The sequence below is a fragment of the Nannospalax galili genome, unplaced genomic scaffold (genome assembly GCF_000622305.1).
Source record: "Nannospalax galili isolate Female #2095 unplaced genomic scaffold, S.galili_v1.0 scaffold85, whole genome shotgun sequence".
Taxonomy (NCBI): domain Eukaryota; kingdom Metazoa; phylum Chordata; class Mammalia; order Rodentia; family Spalacidae; genus Nannospalax; species Nannospalax galili.
In genome coordinates this window covers 9,197,274-9,222,423 of record NW_008358866.1, presented here as the reverse complement: position 1 = coordinate 9,222,423, position 25,150 = coordinate 9,197,274, and the positions used below count along the sequence as shown (strand labels likewise).

At 39.0% G+C, this 25,150-nt stretch overlaps 1 protein-coding gene across 2 annotated transcripts in view; it reads left to right on the top strand.

The window, feature by feature from the left end:
* Cdk6 (cyclin dependent kinase 6) overlaps window positions 1-25,150 on the top strand; it is a 223,534-nt gene that overhangs the window by 33,178 nt on the left and 165,206 nt on the right. For both annotated transcript variants that reach the window (XM_008822547.3, XM_029558314.1), the window contains exon 3: window positions 23,445-23,580. In XM_008822547.3, the coding sequence (XP_008820769.1) occupies window positions 23,445-23,580 (136 nt within the window). The remainder of the gene's footprint in view (window positions 1-23,444; window positions 23,581-25,150) is intronic.

The following is a 25,150-nucleotide window of genomic DNA, read 5'->3' as shown; positions in this document are numbered from 1 at the left end:
AGGCATTGCACGACATGGGTGCACTTACACACATGCAGGCAATACACACATACACATAAAATAAAAAAATAAATGAAAAAGAAACTTTTTTTATTTTACATGTATGCATGTATTGCCTGCATGTGGGTAAGTGCACCTGTATTGTGCAATGAAATAATAAATAAAATATTTTAATTTTTTATTTATTATTTTTTATTTTATGTGTATGCAAGTATTGCCTGCATGTGGGTAAGTGCACCTGTGTCATGCAATGCCTGCGAAGGTCAGAAGAGGCCGTCGGATCCCCTGGGACTGGAGTTACAGACAGTTGTTAGCTGCCATGTGGGTACTGGGATTCGAACCCAGGTCTTCTGCAAGAACAACCAGTGTTCTTAACCGCTGAGCCATCTCTTTAAAAAAAAAAAAAAAAGAGTTGGGAGGATTGTAGTCTCCAACTCATCCTCACCTACATCCTCATTTTCTGTATGTCAGTGTTAGACTTTGTCCTTTAGTTTGGTTCAGTTTGGTTAAAGAACCACCATGTTAATCTGTCCCATGTCCTGCTTGGGGACATTTTTGTGTCTCTTTATTGAAGTAATTTCTAATAAACTTTAAAAGATATATATATAATTTCAGAAATCCTAAAGATAAATTTTTGGCATATCATTTGACAGTGGTATGCATTTAACTATTATAAGTATTTTAGAGTTTCATATTATTTTTTATCTCTATGGTTAAAGAGATTCTAAAATATAAATTATATTTTTTCACTCTGAAGTTTTAGTAGAGAGATAATTTTCCTTTGACTATCTACAGGGAAACTGTTATATTCTTACCAACTGGGTTTTCTTTTAAGAAAAAGTTTTAGTCCTGAAAGGGAATGTACTGTATATCTGAAAAATATAGAAATGAGGTGCAATATCAAGGAAAACAATCAGAGACAACTTATTTATAATGAATATTTATGAACTTAGTAATTACAGTTTTTTCATTCTATGAGAATGGTTAAAAGATAAAAAGAGACTGAAGTATCTGGTTTATTACCATTTTAGCATCCCAGAATATGTCAGTGAAAACTGATCTCGCAGAGCTGCCTGTTATCTATATGTCAAAAAGAGACATAAATAAGTTTCCTTTTACTCTTCTAATAAAGAAATATAAATCAAGAAGGTAGTGATTAATACATATCTATAACTTTTGAGAAAAATGTGTGAATGTACTTAAAGGCTAGACTTAGATTTTTCAAAAGAAAAATCTGTTATCACCAGAATAAATACCCTAAGTGAATTATTTTTCCAGAAAGCAGTATGTGGATTTTCAAATTAATGTCAGCTGCTTCTTGTGTTGCCTTTGTTCCCTTGATAGCCTTGCTGTCTCTTTGCCGTTCTCCATCTTCATTTCATGGGCTTTCAGCCTAAAGTGATCTTCTCTTCACCTAACTCTCCTGTATGTGAGACAAGATGGTGACTGTAGTCCAGCAATATCCTATGAACAGCTAAGAAACATCAGTAGTTGATGTTGGCAGAGAAACACTTTCTAGTCCAGTGTTTGACTCATGTTTGTCTACACTGATTCTGCATACACAGTGTAAAAATCTGCAAAACTTGATGTTAGAAAAACTAGTTAAGTTAAAATACCCCAGATGGATTTGTATTTAAACCATAGGACATATTCTTTGAAGGATGTTTGAATGTAGGCTATCAAGGTAGCACGATTTAGACTTGGAAGAAGGAATATGATCAAAATGTGTGTTGTGGCACAAATCAGTTGTGATAGAGCTCTAAATCAAAGTCAGAGCAAGACCTAGGTAGGACATGGTTGGGTGTAGAGAGTTCTTTCTTGCAGGAAGCTAGCTTTCTGTAGTTTCTTGGACATTTCTCAAAATGCTGGAAGAGTAAAACATGTTGTTGTTCTAAAACATTTTGTGACCTAGTTTTGGTCTTAAGTGTACTTTTATCCTGGCAAGATACACAGAGTATTTAGGTTTTACTCTGACAGCTAAATGAACTCAAATGTATACTGAATGTAAATTGCTTTGAAGGCTGTGGATCACAAGTTAATAAATTCTGGACCTTGTTTTTCCCTTTCTTGAGCCAGACATTCCTTGGATTTAAGGGTATGTTTAAAGAGTAGCAAATTGCTTCCCTCTTTGGAAATAGGCAAAAATCACTCTTCTGATAATAATTTCTTTAACATGTCAGGACAGTTATCAAGGAAAGCGTTAGGCGAAAATGGGGATAACTTATCCAAAGGCTTACTCTGGGGCTGGAGAGATGACTGGCTGGCTGCTCTCCTAGAGGACCTGAGTTCAGTTTCCACTGCCCACATGGCAGCTAACAATTGTCCATAACTCCAGGGATTTGACACCCCCTTCTGCCTCCTGGGGCATTGCATGGCATGGGTGCACTTAATATACATGCAGCCAAAACACTCATATACATTAATTAATTAATTAATTAATTATTAGAAAATTATTTTTTTAATTCATTGCAAATTTAAAAGACTGGGGCTGGAGAGATGGCTCAGCAGTTAAGAGCACTGGCTGTTCTTGCAGAAGACCCAGGTTCGAATCCCAGCGCCCACATGGCAGTTAACAACTGTCTGTAACTCCAGTTCCAGGGGATCCGACATCCTCTTCTGTTATCCGTGGGCATTGCATGACACAGGTGCACTTATGTACATGCAGGCAATAATCACATACACATAAAATAAAAATAGTAAATAAAATAATTTTTAAAAGGCAAAAAAAATTTTAAAGACTTACTCTCTAGGAAATAGACCATGTTTAATAAAAGGACAATTGCCTTATTCCGTGTGACTTAAATAACAAGACAAAGGAAAAATTCTTTATACTAGAACTTACATGACCAAATGAATCCTATCCCATGGGAAGCAGCCCAGTTCTTCTAGCTCTGTTTTAATTAAGCAAAACATTTTCACTCATTTGGAATTGTCTTCAGAACTATTTCATGAGCCAAACCAAAACAATCAACATCTTTACTTTATTATCACACCTCTTTTTGGACCCAGAAGACTGTTACTCAGCCTGATCCCCCACTACATTTACCAGACTTGGCTCAGACTGTATCCAGAAATACAGTGCACTCTCTTATAAGACAATTGCATATTTTTATTCATTTATTCGTCCATTCAGAAATCGTGGCTGAGTGCCTCCAATGAGTCAGGTATGCTGTGGAAACACAGAGGTGTTCTGGCTCTAAAGAGGAGGTCCGAGGGGAGACAAGCAAGCATCATGAAGTATATTTAGCTTGGGCGGCTCTTGGAGGATGAGTAGGAGGTCACCAACTAGACTAGGAGAAAAGAGCTTTCCAGGCAGAGGTACAGCTTATATCAAGTGCAACACAAAAACCAGGAACTGCAGGTGTTACAAGATGGGTGGAATTCAGTTAAAGGATGAAGGTGGAGAGGCAAGATTATGAGGGCCTCCATAAGACGCAGGAGGGAGGATGCAGTGTTTAAGCTTTGAGTCATGATTGACACGCCACACAATTTATCCATTGAAAATCCACAATTCAGTGTTTGTAGTATGTGTGTTCATAGAGTTATGCAAACATTGTCACAATCTAATAAAATCTCATTCCTTACAAGAAATCCATTCCCAGTTTACCTTAGGGAAGGAACTACTAAGCTACTGTCTGTTTCTACAGATTTTCCTATTATGGGCATTTCATAAAAATGAACATTTTTAATTTTAATAAATCCACCTTATCTGCTCTTTTTCTGTTACTTGTGCTTTTATAGTTACGTTTATGGTCTTTTGTATATGTTGGGAGGTTGGGGTCCAACCTCATTCTTTTGCATGTGATAGCCAGTTATCCTGTGTCCTTGTTAAAAATCAATATAATATAAACATGTGATTCATTTCTGCACTCTCAATTCAAGTCCATGAATCCACATGTCCTTTTTATTAATACTATACTATCTTAAGAAGTATATCTTGCGATAAGTTTTAAAATTGCAGTGTTTCCTTCAACTTTTACTTTCACAAATTTTGTGTGTGTGCATGTGTGTGTGTGTGTGTGTATTCTGAGTCCCTTACATTACCGTAATAATTTTAAGACAAGCTTTATAATTTCCACAAAAAAACACCCTACTGGGTTCTTGATACAGGTTGCATTGACGTTGTAGATGAATTTGAGAAGTACTTGCCTCAACAATATCATATTGTCCCAATCCATGAATATCAGTATCTTTCCATTTATTCCACATCTTTAATTTCTTCCAGTGTGGTTTTTAGTGTGCAGTGAACTTTTTATGTTGAATTTATACCTAAGTACTTCATCTTTGATACAGTTAAAATTAATTCCCCAGATTTCGTGAATGTGTGATCACTGATTTTTTAGGCTGCTTTCTTGCCTCTTTTTGAAAGCGATGTTGCTCTGCTTGTTATTGAGGCCACTTAGGGTTCTGTCTTACCTGGATGCTGGTGATTTCCCTTAAGGACCTGCGTTTGGTTCCCTAGCACCCACATAAAAGTCTAATGTGGTGGTGCACGTCTGTAATTTTAGTGCTGGGGAATAGGGGGCTGAGACGGGGATCTCCCGAGCTCACAGACCAGCCACTTCAGTCATTTGGTGAGGTCCAGGCTCAGGGAGAGACCCTGTCTCAGAAAATAAGGTGAAGAGTGATAGAGGAAGACACCTAACATTGACCTTTGGCTTCCACATACATGTACACAAAGGTGGACATACAAACATGCGCATATATATATATTACATATACAACTTTTAAGAAAGTGTTTACATTTTTGCAATGCAGGGGTGAGACAGGGTCTCACTGCTACATAGTCCTGGTTGGCCTGAAACTTGCTATATAGACCAGGCTAGCCTTGAACTCACAGAGATCCACCTGCCTCTGCCTCTCAAGGGCTGGGATCAAAGGCGTGTGCAATTACAGCCGGAATGAACTGTTGAATTTTTTACATTAAAAAAAACTATGCTGCAGGCTCACATGAGTAAGCCTCCAGTGGCCTGGAAGCCTCCACTTCCTTATGGTCATGAACAAGCCCTGGCTCTTACAGTCTTTCTGCCTCCTCTTCTGCAATGGTCCCTGAGCCGTGAGTGGGTGAGGTTTCATACAGGAGTCCCATCCTACACTCTACAGTCTCTTATTCTCCAAGACTTGGCCAATTGTGGCCATTTGTGTGTATCGTACTTTGATATAAATGGAAGCTTCACTGGTGAGAGTTGAGGGGTGCATTAGCCCTCTCTCTATCCCTTATTCCCTATGTTCCATGAGCCTTAGTTGTAGAGATTCAACTGCAGATGTGTCACTTAGTATTGGGCATCTCCCAGGTATACGTTCTCTATGCCTGACCAAATGTGCAACTCTGCAATAGCCTCCATCTGTTGCAAAAAGAAATTTCTTTGACGAGTGCTGTATGGCATGTTTGTCACTGTGGGGGCAGTCTCTTCTATCTGGCACTGCGTTCCCTTCCATGCAGCTCCTAGGTATACATATGCATTAATGTTCAGGCACTCTACATACATTTCAGGGTTTCTAGGGCATCACTTTTCCCTTTAGGTTTTTTAGCCCCCTGAGATTCACTCATCTCTACTCTTTTTTTCTCCCATCCTGCCTTCCTTCTCCCTCCCTTCCTAGTCACAGTGGCCCCATTATCCCTACCTTCCCCCCAGTACCTCCCGACTCCTTCCATCTTTCCTTTCCTGACTTCCCTCACTCCCCCACGCTATGGTCTCTTGCATGTCCCTCCTTCCTCCCTGCAAATTACTCCCACTTTTTCTACCTCCCTCGGGTAACATCTGTTCCCTACTATCCCCCTTTCAGGTTGTTTCTTTTCCTTTACCTCCATGTATCCTTTGCCTTTACCTGGCTCCTGGCGTTACATCAGAATTTATATACTCACATATAAGGGATTGGTGCTACAATCCACAAATGAAAGTTAGGTCGCTTGCTTTTCTGTGTTTGTTACTTCACTTAGTATAACACTCTCTAGCTCCATCCATTTACCTGTAAATTTCATAATTTCATCTTTTCTTACTGCTGAGTAGAACTCCACTGAGTAGATGTACCACATTTTCATTAACCATTCATCAGTTGAAGCACATTTATTGTTTCCATTTCTTAGCTATTGTGAAGAGAACAGCAACAAGCATGGATGCACAGGCATCTCTATGGTACGATGAGTCCTTCAGGTGTATGCCAAGGAGTGGCGTCAAACTTGGGACTCATGTCAGCTCAGTTAATTAAAAAAGGGCCCAAAAGGGTTGAGAAATAGGTGGTAGGCCAGCACTAGATTGAGAACTGTTTGAGGTGGATTGCTGCTAGGTGAGGGAGAATATGGCTTACATATGACCACTAGATGGGCTACTAGACTCCAGTGGACACATTTACACTGAAGGACATTTGGGTACAAACACCTGAATGAATAGGACTCAGTGTGTATGGCAGAGTGCGTAGGGTTCACTAGGGGGGTGGGGGAGGCATGGATGGGAGAGGGTGTCTGGATTCAAGTGGGAAATGTATGAAATTTTAAAAGCTCACCAAATAAAAGTGAAAAGAAAAGAATGTGTCAAGTGTAACTATTCTCTGGAAACAGCAGGGGAAAGTAAGCTGAAAGTAAGCAGGGATAGAGTAAAGTATTTGTTCGGTGCATTGGGCTCTCTGTTGCTCTTTCTTAGTTTTTTCTTGTTTTCCTCAGTTCCAGTTTTACTCCCCATAATCCAGCCTCCATCATGCAACCAGAGTGGGATTTCCAGGCTACAGATCTGCCCATTGCAGCACCCACTATAAAATCCTTTGGTTCTTTCCCAGTGCCCACAAGATAATTTCTAGACTTCTTAGCCTAAATTACCAAACTCTTTATAATTTTTTTCTGTGCGTTATCCAGCTCTTCTCTTGCCATTTTTCAGAATAATTACCAAGTTATGCCGAACTGTCCACAATTCCCCTAACGTGAATTTTCTGGCATGCCTGCACACCTTTGGATGTGCTGTTCCCTCTGCTTGGACGGTGCCAGGCTTCCTTTGTTTGTCCGGCAAATTCTAAGTTGTCTCTGAGATTCAGCCCCAACCACTTCCCCACTAGGTAGAATAGAATGTCTCATCTTCAGGACCTTCACAACTTGTGGACTTCCTTCTATAGCCTTTAACATAGATGGGATAGGTGTCCCTGTAGGTTTGAGGCATTAGTGAGAACACACATTACCTACTCTGCCTACAACACATGTTCTTACTGCTGAACCCAGCATCTCCTATATCTCTATTTCAGGGCTTTCCAGTGTTGGTCTGAAGCCTGGTACCAATTTTCCATCATCTGTGATGCAATTAAAAAAAAAATCAGAGCTCTGTGGTGAACTTTTCTGAAAGCTAAATCAGTTCACATTTGGGGTGTTAAAATATACTTTCTTCTTGAAACGATGTTGAAGTAGATGGTGTGGTATATTTATGCCTTTAGTTGGCAGCTTTCTGTCAGAGTTCTAAAGTTCTTGGAAAGTTTACAGTTCCCTGAAACCCAAGGTCTGGGAACATTGCTGTATCTCATGGGGTGGCACCAAGTCCCTAAAGTCAAAAGCCTGTGAGTCATCCTTGGCTTCTCCTCCTTTCCCATCCCTCCACCCCCGCCACATTCAGACACTTAGCAAGTCCTGCCAAGTCAACCTCCTGAATATTTCTGGAATCTGTACTCTCCCCTCTTTCCTTGCTGCCAGTTCCCTAGGACAGGCCCTCTTTATTTTCCCTGTACTGCAACATCAACAGTCTCCTCTTTGGTCTTCCTGCTGTCCCCTCTTATCCATGCCTTAAGACTCAGCTATTTGAAAATTAAAGTGTAGATAGCCATTTTCTAGAGTATAAAGGTTTTTGTGGCATAGATGATTTCTCTACTGGGACTTGTCTCCTTTCTCTTGCTTTCCAGTGCCTTTTCTCTAACACTTGCTTCAGTAATTCCTGATACTCTTTAAGAAGATTCTATTGTCATTTTTTTCTGCAAACACTTTACTACGTGTCAGGTTGGGTGCACCTTTTATCTCTTTTAAAATGCCGTGTGTGTGTGTGTGTGTGTGTGTGTGTGTGTGTGTATAGTATTTTAAAACATGTATCTCAGCATTTACAGACTAGTTGATGTCTGCCTTTCTGCTAGACTCCGAATAATTTAAGATCATTAATTTAATCTTATGATATTTCTAGTACCCACACTCAACAGAATGCTTGGAAAATAAATACTTAGTAAACACTTGTTAAGTTTATTCAGGGCTATAATCAGATGTATAGTACAGAATACTCACTGACTGCACTGAGTACAGAAGTCTCCTCAATGCAGGAAAACAGTAGAGCACAATCAGTATACCATGCTTAAAAACCCAAGGAACTCTTCAATGCATGTTACCAAGAATCTCATTAAGATGAGTAACTTAAAAATACTTTGAGATGGGTTACAGACATAGCTCAGTTGTAGAGTGCTCGCTTAGCGTGCACAAGGCCCTGAATTCAAGCTGCAGCCACACACACACACACACACACACACACACACACACACACACACAAAGTGTGGAGCTTATGATAAGGAAGAATCAGGTATCTAAATACCCATTTATGTGGAATACTCAGTTGCCTGATAGGTCTCCAGAGTGAAAGTGTTTCATTCTCTTAAAGAAATCTACCTGTGGGGCTGGAAAGATGGCTCAACAGTTAAGCGCACTGGCTGCTCTTCCAGAGGACCTAGGCTCAGTTCTCAGCACCCAGATGGCAGCTAACAACTGTCCGTAACTCCAGTTCCAGGGGATCCAAAGCCCTCTTCTGACTTCCACAGGCATTGCATGACATGGGTGCACTTTAAAAATATGCAGACAATATACTCGTACATCCAATATAAAAATAATAAATAGAATATTTTTAAAAAAGAAATCTATCTTGGAAGAGATATAGTTGGAGTTACACTTACAGATTTCTTAGTTTTTCATTGCTGCTAACACTATGAAATATTTACCTTGTTGTCTGAAATATTCCTAGAACAAAGACCAAACTGAAAGATAAAATCAACTCATAGGGGTAGAGCAAGTCATGCCTTACTCTTTACACATTGTTATGCTCAAACTAAACAACCCAGTTTCAGGTCTTTATGGTTAAGCTATTGGTAGAAAGAAATAGTTCTTATAACTTACCTTACTGTATTGTTTTCTAGTATTTTTTGGTTTTTGAGTCGGGGTTCCCCTGTAGCCCTAGCTGACCTGAACTCCCTATGGTAGCCTCACTCTCACAGAGATCAGCTTGCCTCAGCCTGTGCTAGGTTTAAAGGCATGAATCACACCTGCCTGTTTTCTAATTTTTAAAATATATTTTATTATTTTTATTTTGTGTGTACGAGCGTATTGCCTGCATGTATGCGAGTGCACCCATGTCGTGCAATGCTGCGGAGGTCAGAAGAGGGCTTCAGATTCCCCTGGAACTGGAGTTAAGGACGGTTTGTAGCCACCATGTGGGTACTGGGAATCGATGGAACCCAGGTCCTCTGCAAGAGCAGTCAGTGCTCTTAACTGCTGAGCCATCTCTCCAGCCCCTGTTCTCTAATTTTTTAATGTAGTTTTCTATTAATGGCCTTAAGTAGTTATAAAATTTGCCTTAGTTCTTAACATCGTAATCCCTGAATGTTTCGCTAGAGTAGATCTAATTTTAAAAGAGAAGATTTCAAGTGTCATTTTGTCAGGACCTTTAAAGAACCATATCTTAACCAATTTTATTTGGGTATCTTCCTGTGGGAGGGGTAATTCAATAGCTTTTCCATTCTACTTTCTTTGCCTGTGTTTCCTCATCTTTAAAACAACTTTGTAGAACTAGGGAGTCTCCAAAGCTTCCTCAACTTTAAAAAGTCCATAGTTTTTCCCTATAGAATTTCATTTAGCTTGTTTACTGAATATTATTTTAAAGACTTTATACACTGTTTATCTTTTGTGGTAATTTTGTTAAATTGTGTATTGTGTCTGTCAGTCTGTGTCCATGTGTGTGCAGATGCAATGTGTCTGCACATATGTGCTTGCCTATGGAGATCAGGGGATATCTCAGGTGTCATTCTTCAGGCACTGTCCACCTTTTTTTTTTTTTTTTTTTTTTCTTTTTCTTTGGATACAGAGTCCTGTATTTTCACCAAGTAAGCTAGGCTAGTCAACTGAGCCCCAGGGACCTTCCTATGTCTGCCTCATCAGCAAAGGTTTTAAAAGCATACACCACCATACTCAGCCTTTATTATATAGTTGTTGTTATTACATTTATTAGGGCTGGAGAAATGATTCAGTGATTGAGTGCTTGCTGCCTTTGTAAAGGACCTAAGTTCAGTTCCAAGGACCCATGTTGGATGGTTCACAACTGCCTGTAACCCCAGCTCCAGGTGATCTGAGACCCTTTTCTGTCCTTAGAGGTCACCTGCATTCACATACACACATAATAAAATCTTTAAAAATAATAATTACATCGTGTGTGTGTGTGTTTGTATGTGCATGCGCATGTGCAGGTGAGAAGACAACTTGTGGGAGTCATTTCTTTCCTTCCACGGTGTGGGTCCATGGGATCAAACACAGGTACTGTGGTTGTCAGGTGTGGCAGCAAGCACCTTTACCCACTGAGTCATCTCATTGACCCACACTCAGCTTTTTTTTTAAACGTGCGTTCTGGGTGCTTGCAAGACAAGCATTTTTACTGACGACTATCTCCCAAGCCCTAATTCTGTTAAATTTTGAACTTGTTTGCATATTCTTTTTTATAGTCGCTCCGCATTGGGAGGAGTATTATATGGTTTGAGTGACAAAGTAATGACATGCATATTATTTTTTTCTACTAGAGCAAAATTAAGAATTTGCATTAAAATTAATTTTAAAAATTACATTTTCAGGATTAATGACTAGAATTTTCTAATAAACTCAGTCTTGAAGACAATGACATGAAAAATAGAAGAAAATTTTAACAAAAATTCTTTCATAATTCCTATTTTTAAAAAAATACTTTGTTATTATTTTTATGTGCCTGAGTGTTTACTTACATGTGTGTTAAGTATACCTGTGTCATGCAAAGCCCACAAAGGTCAAAAGAGAGTGTCAGATTCCCCTGGAATTGGAGTTACAGATGGTTGTTAGCCGCCGTGTGGGTGCTGGGAATTGAACCTGGGTCCTCTGCAAGAGCAGTCAGTGCTCTTAACCGCTGAGCCATCACTCTAGTCCCTGTAATGCCTGTTTTAAAATAGTGATTTCTTATTAAAAATTATTAGGTTCTCACTGTAGAAAGTTAGCTAGGCAAATAGCAAGAAAAAAACATTTCATAATCTCCTCACCTGAAGATAGTAATGGCTAACATCTTAACTTATCTTGTACTGCTCTGTTTACATATATGGGATTTTACTATATGAGGTCTTTGAAACCCGCATTTTCCTTTAATAATATTATGAATACCTTTCCGTGCCCAATAAATGTAGGTCTGTATCATTAAAGGCACATCGTGTGTGTGTGTGTGTGTATAGAAAAATTATTGTCAGTGTACATTCCCAAAGTGATGGGGCCCCTTTACAAAACTGCTTGTAAATGCTATGTGATTTTTGTCATTAGAGAAACAATATTGTTAATTTAAGCCCTTTTTGAATGGCTTTAAATACCATTTCACTGTTTTGTTGTTGTTTGATTTTTTTTCATTTCTTTTAAAGTTACTACTTAATGGTCATTTGTGATTTCTTAAAAGGAACTAGCTTTAATAGTTGTTTCACTGAATGAGAACCTAGTTGTAACTACCTGAGTAAATTAATGCCTATGTGAAGTCACCTCGTTAGGATGTGATTCTGGACGATTTTTGGCTTATGGTGTAGGTACAACTTGATTTTTCTCCTAAGACCATGCAGACAGTCCTCACCACAGACGTCTGCCTAGTTTTGGCTGCTTCCTCGTTTTTCCTCAAGAGAGGCCCATGCTGGAGAATAGGGCTTTTACAGGTCAGAAATGGAAAGAGAGCTAAAGGTTGAAAGCTGTCCAGAATGTTCTGCACTGTATCTGACTCAAGCCAAAGCTGTTCACTTTTTGCTTTTAAAAATATCACTTAACTCCTCTATTCTTGGACTCAATCTCTTTTTCAAGCCCTGTTTGGTGAATTGCAGAGTGTCTTTTTTTCTAACTAGTCAAGGGACGAGCACAGGAGGATAAAGGATTGATAGTGATTAGCTTTTTCATTTCTCCTGTGAATTTTTTGAACATTTTTTCCTAGCCCCGTGTGTGTGTGTGTGTGTGTGTGTGTGTGTGTGTGTATGTGTGTGTAAATTTACTGGTGACATTGGAGGGTGGCATCCACAGTGAGATCTCTGCATTGCTGGTCTCTGATTTCCTGTAGCCCCAATGCTGTGCTGTTATACAGGCAGAGCAGGAGAGGGTGCCTCTGTCTTAAACAAACTACACTTTCTTTGCTGTTGTTGTTGTTTGTCTTGGTTGTATTTAAACAGCTTTTTTTTTTCTTTTTTTGGTCTTTTTGAGACAGGGTCTCCCTGTAGCCCCAGCTGGCCTGCCTTGAACTCACAGAGATCTGCCCACCTCTGCCTCCCAAGTGCTGGAATTAAAGGCATGCACTACTATGTCTGCCCAGCCTGTATTTAAACAGCTTTAATAAGATAGCATTTGAATACCTAAAATTCACCTGTGTATGTATATGTAATTTACTCATTTTTCTAGTACATTTACCAAGTTGGGCAACTATCACCATGATCTAAATTTAGTATGTGTCCATTACCCTAGAAAGAAACTGAGTGTGAATTAGCACTTGTTCCCTGTTCTTCTACCAACCCATACACTCCCAGTTCTAGGCAGTTACTAGTCTATTTTCTGACTCTGTGGATCTGCCTATTTCTGGACATTTCCTATAAATGGAATCCTGCGATCTTTATTACTGAAGTCTTTTTAAAATATTTTATTATCTTTTATTTTATGTGTATGAGTGTATTGCCTGCATGTGTGTAAGTGCATTCATGTCATGCAGGCCTTCGGAGGTCAGAAGAGGGTGTCAAATCCCATGGAACTGGAGTTACAGAGGGTTGTTAGCCACCATGTGGGTGCTTGGAACTGAACCTGGGTCCTCTGCAAGAACAGCCAGCACTCTTAACCACTAAGCCATCTCACCAGCCCCCTGAATTCTTTCCTTAGCATAATCTTTTCAAAGTTCGTCCAGCACAGCTTGTGTCCGCATTTCTTTTTATTATCAGATAAGAGTCCATGTATGGATATACCACATTTCATTTCTCCATCAGTTACTGGATATTTATTTGGGTTGTTTTCATGCTTTGGATACTGTGAAAGGTGGTACAACTCTTAAAGCAAGTACCATTTCATAGAGTTGCTGTAAGGATTTTTAAAAGTCAAGATATGTAGAAAGAACCAACAAATATAAGGCAAGCAAATCAGTTACCTACTGGGCATTGTAGTATTAGGATCTGATTCTCTTCCTTTAACATCAGTTACAAAGTCTGGCTTACTCTTAGTGCCCTGCTTTCCTGCTGGTATCTCTAGGATCTGCTCCTCTGCTTTGCAGCTGGTAGGGTGGGGGACTTAGGACTCCTGTCTCCCCTTCTTCCCAGATGCCATGGGGTTTGGGTTCTCCTAAGCATTCACTGTGTATCGTCCTTTATTTTGACCAGCACATCTTTGTAAAGTGTTGTTGACGTTAACTGTTGTATGAGGAGACTCGTATAAGCTAAAAAGTTCATCTTATTTACCTGGAGACATCAAGAGGTAAAAAGGTGATAATGCTGTTCCCCAGTTGTGGCTGGGTTGGTGAGTTAGTCTTTATTCACATCTAAACCAGATAGCCTGTAATTTTTGCAATTGATAGGTTTCTTCTGTTGGCAGTTGACTTTACATTCTTTCTGAATTTTCTTTTTTTAATATTTTATTTATTTTTATTTTTTAGTATGCTTGACTGTTTTGTCTGCATGTATATAAGTGTACCCTGTGTGTACAGTGCTCCCAGAGGCCAGAAGAGGATGTCGGATCCTCTGGAGCTGGAGTTAAGGATGGGTGTTAGCCATCATATGGGTGCTTGGAACTGAACCCAGGTCCTTTGGAAGAACAGCTAGTACTCTTAACCAGTGAGCCATCACTCCAGCACCCCTTTTTGATTTTGAAAAAAATATTTATTGAGGTCAGGCATGGTGGTACGTGCCTTTAATCCCAGCACTTGGGAGGCAGAGGCAGGCGGATCTCTGAGTTCAAGGCCAGCCTGGTCTGAGTAGGGAGTTCCAGGACAGCTGGGGCTACAGGGAGACCCTGTCTCGAAAAGGCCAAAAAAATTATTTATTATTTTTATTTTATGAGTGTATTGCCTGTGTGTATGTAAGTGCACCTGTGTTGTGCAGTACACATGGAGGTAAGAAGAGAATGTCAGATTCCCTGGAACTGGAGTTAGGGATGGTTGTTATATGGGTGGGGGGAACTGAACCCAGGTCCTCTGCAAGAGCAGTCAGTGCTTTTAACCACTGAGCCATGACTCCAGACCATCCTCCCTTTTGAATTTTAAAACAATTTCATGTTAGCTCTGGACTCAGCAAAAGCACCAGCTCTTCACTTAGGTGTGTGTTTGTCTTTCTCTCATGTTTGTGGCGATCCAGACAAGGACTCAGAGCTCATTGAGCAAGTAAGTAGTTTGGTCCTGTTGCCATTGTCTTCAATATAAGACCAAAAAAGTGTGTTTTTTATGAGTTTTCTTGTTTCAGCTCTAAAGTAACATTTTCCTTTTTTCCCATAAAATAATGTGCAGTTAGCTTAACTGAGTGAGACTGCAACTTCAGGCTTTCTCCTTTTGATTAAGATCAGATTTGAAGAATTATGTTTGATAATGGAAGAAGGCTGCTGGTACTTGCTGTGGGACGGTGGAACAAGCCTGAATTCTGTTATTCCGTATCCATTTCTTGAGTTCATTTTGAATGTGAGAACAGCAGGGTACAGGCATCCCAGCATCCCATGTCCCACTAAGCCATCCTAGACAGCTTATTTGCACACTGTCTGGTAGCATGCCAGTTTTGTTGCTGGTCATGTTCAGGAATGTTTCCATACACAGAAATTTTACTGTTTGCTTTATTTTCAATATTTACTGTAGTGCAAGTCACATCTTGTAAACTTGCCCAGTTTAGGGGATTCCTGATTCATCTGTGAAACATTTTTGGGTTAGAAGATACTAACTCACAGAGCCACGGTGCCAGGTGCATGTAAATAGAACCTGAAAGTAGATTGCTACAGCCCTAGAGATGAGCTAAGAGATGAGCTATGGCATTTGCTTCTGAGCACTCCAAGGGTATGGGAGTAGACAGTACCGGACATAAAGGACTGTTGGCTTTGCATCCCCTTGTTAGATCAACATGAGGAATTTCTCTGCCTTAAAGTTATGCTAGTTTGATATCCTTGTGCATTTTTGCTTTTCAGCAATACCTAATGGGAAGAGGAGGTTTAAATTGAGGGTTTCAGGAGAACATGCCTCTGAGCCTTGGATGCTACCTTTAAATTAGTTAACTCTGTATCTTTATATTATTTTTAAATCTTTCTACTTTGCTTGTTTCCTTTTCTCCCCTAGGTTCCTCAGTACTGTTAGTGATGAACTTGTCTGTCTGTCTGGTCTTGCTTTTTCTACTTTGGCTCCATAAAAAGTCTCTGGTCAGATTAGGAACCTCAATTGGGAATTCTTTTTTTGAAACAGGGATCTCTTGTATCCCTGACTGGCCTTGAACTTAGTGTGTAGTTGAAGATGGCCCTGAACCTCTGATCCTCCTGCCTCCACCTCCTGACTGCTGGTTTATACAGGTGTGTGCCACCAGCCCGCATTGGCTTGGTGCTACAGACCAAACATAGAGCTTTGAGCATGCTAAGCAAGCACTCCTCCTTGGTCCATCAATTAGGAATTCTGAAAGTATCAAGGCTCTTCAGAAGAAAGGAATTCATCTGTTCTGCTGCTGTGGGGTGCTTCTGCCCTGGAGACAAGCTAATGGAGGAATTGTCAACAGTGACTAGTAGTGCCCCAGGCTGTCAGAAGTCTAGTATAGTCATTTAGAGTAGGGCTTCTTAAATGTCTCCACTTCTGATCCCTTTCTGCTCAAGAAATTTTCATACAACGCCAGGTATATGGGTTTATAAAATAGATGTGCAAAGTAAACATTGATAGTAAATCACAACTATTTTTATTTTAAATCAGTTCTCTAAGATATATATGTTTACTATTTATTCAACATGAAAGCAAATTTGCATTTTAATGAGATGGTTGCTAAGAATATCCCTTCGAATAAATAGTGAAAAATGACAAGTATTTTTAGGTAGGGCCATCTCAAAATTGTTAGAGGTTCTATCTTAATCCCAAGCCAAAATTCATTTAACAATTTTTTTTTAAGCTCCTCAGAACTGATTTAAAATAAAAATTTTTTTTTTTTTTTTTTGGACAGGGGCTCCTTTTTTCCCCACCTGTCCCCAGAACACCCAGCTTTATTTGTGTGTTTTTGTTTTTTTTTTGCCTTGTTGAGACAGGGTCTTCCTTTATCCCCAGCTGTCCTGAAACTCACTGTGTAGACCAGGCTGGCCTTGAACTCACAGAGATCCGCCTGCTTCTGCCTTCCAAGTGCTGGGACTACAAGGTGTGCCCCACCACACCCAGCATTAAGCAGCAGTTTTTAAAGTCAGATATTCTAACACAACATAACCCAAAGATAAAGTGACTTGATACTTACATACTGAGGAACAATGGTAAGAAAATACTTTCTTTGTTTCTGTAATGAAATCACTCTGTTTCTACAACAGCAGACAACTTTCTATATGCAGTAAAAACTGCAAGGCCTGACACACAGTAGTCTTGAATCTGGTGTTGCTTAGCCTGACGACACACACAATGCAAAGGGGGTATGCCATGTGGCAACACAGGCTGCCCGAAACACCTCAGGTTCATTATGTTTGATTTTTTAAATTAATGCTTGGTTGCTCTGTATTCAGAAACCTTTTACTATTAAATTTTTGACTACCCCAATATCCAGTTAACCAGCCTCAAGTGCGGTTCTGACTCACAGTTTAAGAAGTTGTGACTTAGAGGACGCCAGTGCTACTTATGTGCTTGAACTTAATTCATTTTGTTAACTGTATAGGATGCATTTGAGGTCAGATATTGTTTTGAAGTCATTTAGTCATTTCAAAATATTTAAAGCTATCTTATAACTACTTTTGGTTGCAAGTAATAAAAATCCCACCTCAAATTCAAAACCAAAAATGTGATCTCACTGGCTCAGGTAACTTTTTATAAATCAGGGAATAGATCAGGCACAAGGGGCTTCAGATGCTTAAACAAAGTCCTTTGGAATCTGTTGCCTGTTGTTTTCTCTGTTGGTTGCCTTCTATGGTAGGGGGACTAAAGTGGTGACAAAGACAGCCAGCAGTGGTGGCAGGCTTGTGCCTTGCCAGTTTGGTGATCCTAGTGTAAAGAGAACTTTACTCTCTCAGTTCTCACAGAATTCTTGGGACTGATTCTCAGGCTTCCGTCCACCCCTGAATCAGTCATCGGTGTATTTGTACAAGGTTGCTCATATGTCACCCCTCCCTTGTATCTGTTGTAAACTCTAAAGTGGACACAGCCCCTGCATGGGTAGGGATATGTTTGGGGGAAGCTGCACAATAGTGACTACCTTTTAACAGCTTGCTCATTGGTGGTAAACACTTCTGGAGCTCTGACATTTCATGTTGCTGGAGAATCAGTGCGTACGCAGCCTCTGTTTCACAAGCAAAAGGAACAGCCTGGCCAGTACACAGTGGTGTGGGACTAGTGTGATGTGTGAACAATAATTTGGTGCCCAAGCTGTACCCACAAAATGTACTTCATGACTCTCGAAGAGATTAGATACAGGGAAAATAACTTCTCAGTTCCAAATATTGGCTCTAGTTCAAATAAAATTTTGTTGTGGCCCTTAGGCAGCTGTGCCAGACATCTCTTAGCTCTACAACTATTTGACATCCAGTCAAGAGTGTGGGGGGTAGGAGGGGATATTCTGACAGGAAAAAAAGTCTTCATAGAACTTCCTTTTCAGGTCATGGTATAATCATGGCAAATAATACAGATTTCCCTTTTATTATAACCACAATAGAAAGGCAGAGTTTGTGTTTGCAAAGTATGTTGTTTGGAAGACATTTGTAAATTGTAAGCTTTGGAAATCCCAAACCTATTGGATGTAATCCCACCCATTAGATGAAGACAGCTTGCCTATGCAATAGATTCCAAACAGCAAGTTAAATTGAGAACACAAACAGGAAGTAGTCATTAAAAATTACAATGGGTAGGATGCAGAGTTAATTCAGGGAGATACTTTATTATGAGATAATTACATCACTGGTACAGCTGGAAAGCTGAGAGCTGTGCTGGACTGCAGAGTTTGTTCTCTGCCTGCAGCTGGATGGTCAGGATGTAGAGAAAGAAAGAATTGGCCGGATGGGAGTGCTAAGGCTTAGATGACTTCATCATAATATGATAATGGCCTATCTGCCCTTTTATATTGTTTTCCCCCACTAAACTGAGTACATAGCCTTGGTAAGGTAAATGTGGAGAGCCACTCTACATATCTTTCTATATATCTTTGAAGATTTATGTACCTGTTTTTTCTTTTTGTGTATGTGTGTGCCTGTATGACTATGTGTGTGCAAGAGCCCATGGAGGACAGAAGAGGGCGTATTAGGTCCCCTGGAACTGGAGTTGTGGGCAGCTGTGAGTTGCCACGTGGGTGCTAGGAACTGAACCTGGGTTCTCTACAAGAGCAGTAAACACTTTAAACCACAGAACCATCTATTCAGCCCCTCATTTCCACTCTTTGAATAGACATTCACTTGAATCACATTGTGTGGGTTTATGATAAATATTGAATGGTAATTTTCCTCTGAAGGTCATCTAAGTTTTTATTTGCAGTAAAGTGTGATTTCATTTTTTCTGTGGAACTGTAGTCATGTAATCACTGAAATGGAATTTTTGTTGGTTTACTAAATATTTTTAGAAAATTGTAAAATGTTGGTCAACACACAGAATCATATAGTGGAAGTTATTTTCTAGTGTTTATGTTTCAAATGGTCATTCATACCTGTCTGACTCCTTTGTTTTGCAAATTTAGGGGTTATAGGCAACCTGGCCACATTCCCCAGTGATTTCTATAAATCTATTACAGGTTGCTAACCTTCAGCCAGTACCAGGGACCTCAATCCTTTAGCTCAGTTACTTTTTGTGGAACTTACTTTCTGTATTAAAATATCTATTGTGCTTTGCCTGTCAAAATGACTAAAGTAGAGTAGTAAATAAAGTGGAGTAAAGGGAGCCATAGATTAAAAGGCATTATGAATATTATGCTCTAGAATTTCTAAGATTAATATATACAGCTGCTGGCTCAAAATATATTTTATATCCAATGTAATTAGTGTAACTATTAACTTTTAGTATAATAATGTTTACTAAACAGACACAATTTCACATTTTAATGAAGAGCAGTATTTCTCTGTCTTTATTGAAGTAGTGCATCCCAGTGCAGCTAATGGCCAGCACTAATGTCTCAAAGGGGGGAGTCTTACCACAAATACTATTTCCTTGATTTGAATTGTAAATTTCTAAGGAGAATGTGATATCCTGCACTTTCTCAATTAGTAATAACACCTAAAACTTAAAAATAACATCTCCTTGACCAGCCATGGTGCTGCAGGCCTTTAATCCCAGCACCTAGGAGGCAGAGGCAGGTGGATCTCTGAATTCCAGGCCAGCCAGGGTTGCATCGTGAGACCCTGCCTTAAAAAAGAAAAAGCTGCCTGAGACCTTCAAACTACCGTGACAAGTATACACATCACCAGTTCATCAGAGAAGCTTCTTTTTGCAAGATATGGAGACTATTACAGAGTTCCACAACTGATCAAACACAGAGAATAAGTTTTGTCCATAGATGCCCAGCCCTAAGTGACACATCTGCAGTGGAACCTCTACACCTAAGACTCAGGGAACAAGTAGAACCAGGGGGTAGAGAGAACACTAATGCATCTTTCAACTCTCACCAGTGAAGCTTTTCTCAGGAAACAGAAGGTAATTAAAGAAATTACAGAAAGCCACAATTGACAAAGTGTAGAAAATAAGAGACTGCAGAGTGCATGTCCCTGGATAGGACTCCCATATTAAACCTCACCCACCTAGGGCTCAAGGACCATTGCAGAAGAGGGAGTGGAAAAACTGTAAGAGCCAGGGGTGGTGGATGACTACAAGGAGACAAAGTTTTCCAGGTTTCTGTGAACTTGATCATATGAACCTGCAGCAACAGAGACAGCATGCACAAGACCCGTGCAAACTCAAACCAGACAAAAATCCAGCATAGAAGTGGGGAAATGGGCAAGAAGCCCCAACCTCAGCTGAGAAACTATTGCCAGTTGATCATTACTGGGTGAGGGAGAGTTGATCTTCTTTAAGGGAGTGATGCTAGATAGTCTGACCAGGCTCCAGTGGATGAACTCACATGAAGGGTCATCTGGAGACACAAACTTGATTTGATACCATATGCATGACAGAGTGCATGAAATCTGCTGGGGGCGGGGGCAAATGGAAATGATGCAGATAGAGGGGTTCTAAATATGATTAAGACATATTATATGAAATGCACAAAAATGCAATTTTACACACACACACACACACACACACACACACACATTGAGAAGGGGAGAAAAGGATTATCTCCTTGAACCTGAATAAGCAACTTCTACCTAACACTAAATTTTTGGTAGCTCAGAATATGTGAGTTCATGCATTAAAGTTCATACATCAAAGTTCATATAATAATATTTTTACTGTGTACACTGTCACAGATCTCTTTATAATTCATACCACTTTTTTTAAAAATTGCCAAATACAATAATTTTCTTTTCTCCAAGATTTATCATTTAAGCCAATTAGCAGTGTCTTTACCAAGTTCACCTCTGCATATATTAAGCATCCTTTAAGCATTGAATGTGGAGCCTAGTTACCTCTGGTGGCATCAGCAAATCTTAATATTTTGAAGAGTGAGGTATTATGTAACAGAGCAGCTTGGGTGGGTTAGATGTTCTTCGTGAATTGTGTCATACACACAGTACTTGGAAACAGTTTCAGTGAGATGAAGCAACGTCGCGTGCTGCCAGGACTGTTAGGAAATTTCTAAGACAACGGTTTGTGGAACAGGTGGCCTTTTGGTTCAACAGTATTATGTCCCCATCAAGTTTTTTTTTTCTTCTGAAAATTAATAGTACACACACACACACACACACACACACACACACATACACACACACCATAAAGGCAGTAAGAACTGGAATTGTTACAAAGTCATTAACTCAAGTCAGTGATGAGCAATGCATTTTTCATTAAGGAAATATATTAGTTTTAATGGAAAACATTTTTAGAGAAATGTTTGAGAAGCCCAACTGCAATGGATATGTAATGACCCAGTTTTAGTGTTTGTATTTGATTTCAGTACATGGCATTTTTGATTCATTGTTTGTTTGTTTTTTGGTTTTTTTTTGGTTTTTGGAAAAATAGAACTCTCAGATATAAACAAGCTTGGTGATTTTAGAACTCTTTTCTTTCCTTCAGGAGGAAAGAAGAATAAGAAGTAGTTGAAACAGTTGAAAGATATGGGTTTCATAGTTATAAGGTGACTCCAAGGAGCCTATGGACAAATGGTAGTTACATCTAATTATCAAGTTCAAAGAGATTTTTTTGTTTGTTTGCTTGAGACAGGATCTCCCTAAGCCCAGATGGCCTGGAACTCACAGACATCCTCCTGCCTCTTCCTCCCAAGGACTGGGATTATTAAAAGCATGTGCTATCACCCCCAGCTCTCAAAGAGCTATTTTGATAAACTTCAAAAATGTTAAACTATGCATTATAGCAATCATGCCTTTCATAGTATGGGATTGACATGATTTATGGCATTATTGTTAACAAATTTACTATTAGGAATTTTTGCTTCATCAGAATGCATTGGAGACTAAATCACACTGGGAAAATAATAAACTTAAAGTAGATACTGAAATATAAAAATCGGTATTAGCTTGAGAAAAATAGTTGATTTTGATGAATTTAATATACTTAACAATACTCATGACTGAACAGTAGCTTGGGTCTGGCTGGGAAGGGGTATGTGTTTTGTTTGTCTCAACAGATTTGGATTATTAAAGTGTCCTGTAGATTCTGTTAACATTTAGCTTAGATTCAGAAAGCAGGAATAAATTTGAAGTCCATATATCCTAGAAATAGTAGACTGGCATAGTAAACCAGCTAGGCATTGAAAATTTAACAAAAGTCATATACAAGGAGGGGGCTGTGAACACACACAATTTCTTTAAAAAGTCTTTTCAGTTTTTTAATGAAAAATAACGCAAATGGCATTTTATTAGTTTCTTATGATTATATCTATTATATTCTTCTCAAGAAATCTACTTACAGCTTATTTATGGATTTTTTTGCCTAATTCTTCTTGATGAGACTCTCTTGTATGAGATAATGTCTTAACTAAAGGACATTTTGTCCTTGGGCTTGAAGGTTCTTTTGACTCCAGAAGGCCTTCTTTGTAATACTTGTTCATCTGTGTTTTTATTAGTTTACAGTGCATTCTGCCCCCCTCCCATTTTATATTTTATGGTATTTGCATTGCAGTATGATTTAATCAAGTTATTTGGCAGATTCATCATATTATTTTTGATAATTTCTAAAAACATTTGAAATTAATATTTTCAGCAGTTTTGAAACATGAAATGCATTAATATAGTTGAATTATTATAATAGTTCAGCAGTATATTAAAACATTGCATGGTGCCCTACAAATACATGCAATTATTTTCTTTCAGTTAAAATGAAAAAAGTATTAAAAATTTTAATTTTAAAATTTAAAAATTAAACATTTTTGCAATATTGATTTTATGTGACATTTACAATTTATACCTTTTCTAGGGCAATAATTTGACTCACCAGAATGAAAGCCTGTCTTAGAAATAAGTCGTTCCATATTCCTTTATACTTGTTGTACTTTGCAGGTTGTGACACTGCATTCTAGCAAACTCTACATTGCAGAATCCAGTATCCCCAAAGAATGCTTAATTTGCCTCTCATAATTCTCACACTGTGCGCTAAGAAGAAGTATATTTGCTTGGCTTCCAAGTTTTGAACTATTTCCATGAACAGGCTCTACCTAAGGACTTCATTAGTTAAGACAGATGTAAGCACATGTAAGCAGATGTCTTTGCTCTCCAGTCATCTTGGTTTGTCATCACTGCTATGGATGGTCTTGCTGAAAAAGCTTTCATATTGATACTGAAATATCTGCTCCCATTAGGCACCATTACCTGTGATCAAGGAGTGCTTTCCCCACACTTCCATTAGGTAAAATTGAAGGATAGCTCTGAAACATACAGGTTACCGCTTTGCTTATTGTCACCTACTCAGTCTCTTTCTTTTCCCTTCTAGGTTGTTTGATGTATGCACAGTGTCACGAACAGACAGAGAAACTAAACTTACACTAGTGTTTGAGCATGTTGATCAAGACTTGACCACTTACTTGGATAAAGTTCCAGAGCCTGGAGTGCCCACAGAAACCATAAAGGTACCAAGAGTCGTCTTTCTGCTTGGTTAGGCTGTCCACAGTTGAGCACTTTTATTGTGAAAATTGCCAGAATTAGAGCTTTTGGAACTTAATATATGGTTTTAAATGTCAACTAAGTAAAATGTTCAAAGAATGGAATATACTCCTAGTCTATTGACTGAATGAAATCTTCCTGATTAGGATGTAGTCCAGTTTAATTTTAGAGTGAAGTAAAATAACCGTTTAGTTTTAATGCCTATTAAAATTACTTAAAACTGCTTATTTGTATATCAACTGGCTCCAATCTTAGAAAGTGTAGTATAGTAGATATAACTCAGTCTTTTCCTGGTGGTTCATGGTCTCTGAGGGACATAATTTGAAATGTCGCTCAAGAGCACATAATGCATTATAATTATATACTGATTGGGGCACATGTTATGCAAATCAGAATGATTTGTTATTTGTCCCTTCTTTCTCTGACTTTTCCCACTCATTGAATCTATCAAAAGTCTAAATGGCATGTAGTGTGCCAAACACAGGAATGATTAAGACAGGTTTTCTGCTCTTCAGGTCAGCAAACTAGATGCAGTGTATTGACTGCAAGTTCTTTCTTCCTTTAGGTCTAATGGGGAAAGCTACTTAAAAAGTTGTGTTGATCTTGCCTGTTATTCTGCCTAACTTAATTTCCCAGTTTATCTGTTAAACTTGTGCATGTCTCACCAGAGTAAGAAATGCTTTCTGATGATAGGTAGATGATATCCCCAGACACTGATACACTTGCAGTACAACACAATAAATGGTTATTCATTTGGTTTTTGGCTAATACAGAGTCTGTTTTCTCCCACCTTGCTTTCGTTAAAGAATATGAAACACAGCAATTTGAAAGACATGCGAGTGTTCTCAGTGTAGGGTTTCTGCTCTTGTTCCTCTACTCTGCACCCTCCTTTCCTCTGGCATTCTGTTTCATTTCTGTGATTCCATTTTTTTCCTTTCTGAATTTATCCAGAAACCCTATGTGTTGAGCATGCAGAACAGCACCTGGTCCTTTTACTCACTGTTGTCTGACCATACTGAAGTCATCACAATTCTTGATGTGTTCCAGCTTCCCACCTCAGTGGCCCTCCTTCTCATGTAGTTTCTTTTGCTCCCCTCCACCAGTAACTCTCTAGGGTGATTTCAAAGCCCACCCCAGACATCTTTGATCGACTCTTAAAACTGAATGTCATCTCATTTGCCTTGTAGCATTGCTCTACACATCCACTGTCTTGCTGTGTTTCCTGCCTTTGTGATGACTTATCTGCTTATGCATTCATTCATTTACTATACTGACTGCCATATGCAGTAACCTGTACATTGAGGAGCTCAGTAAATATGACACTTTGCCAGACTTCCTTCAGATATCATTATTTCAACCAATACCCTAAATATAAAATGATCGTTGGCCTTTTCTGACCTGCTTTTCATATCATTTATTTCAAGGTATTTTTTTAATAGCAGAACAAAGCAACCATAAGTTTATAGTCCTCATTGCCATCTCCATAGTGGTTTTTTGAGCTTCACGTAAAATGTTCTTGGATATTAGAGGCTGTTG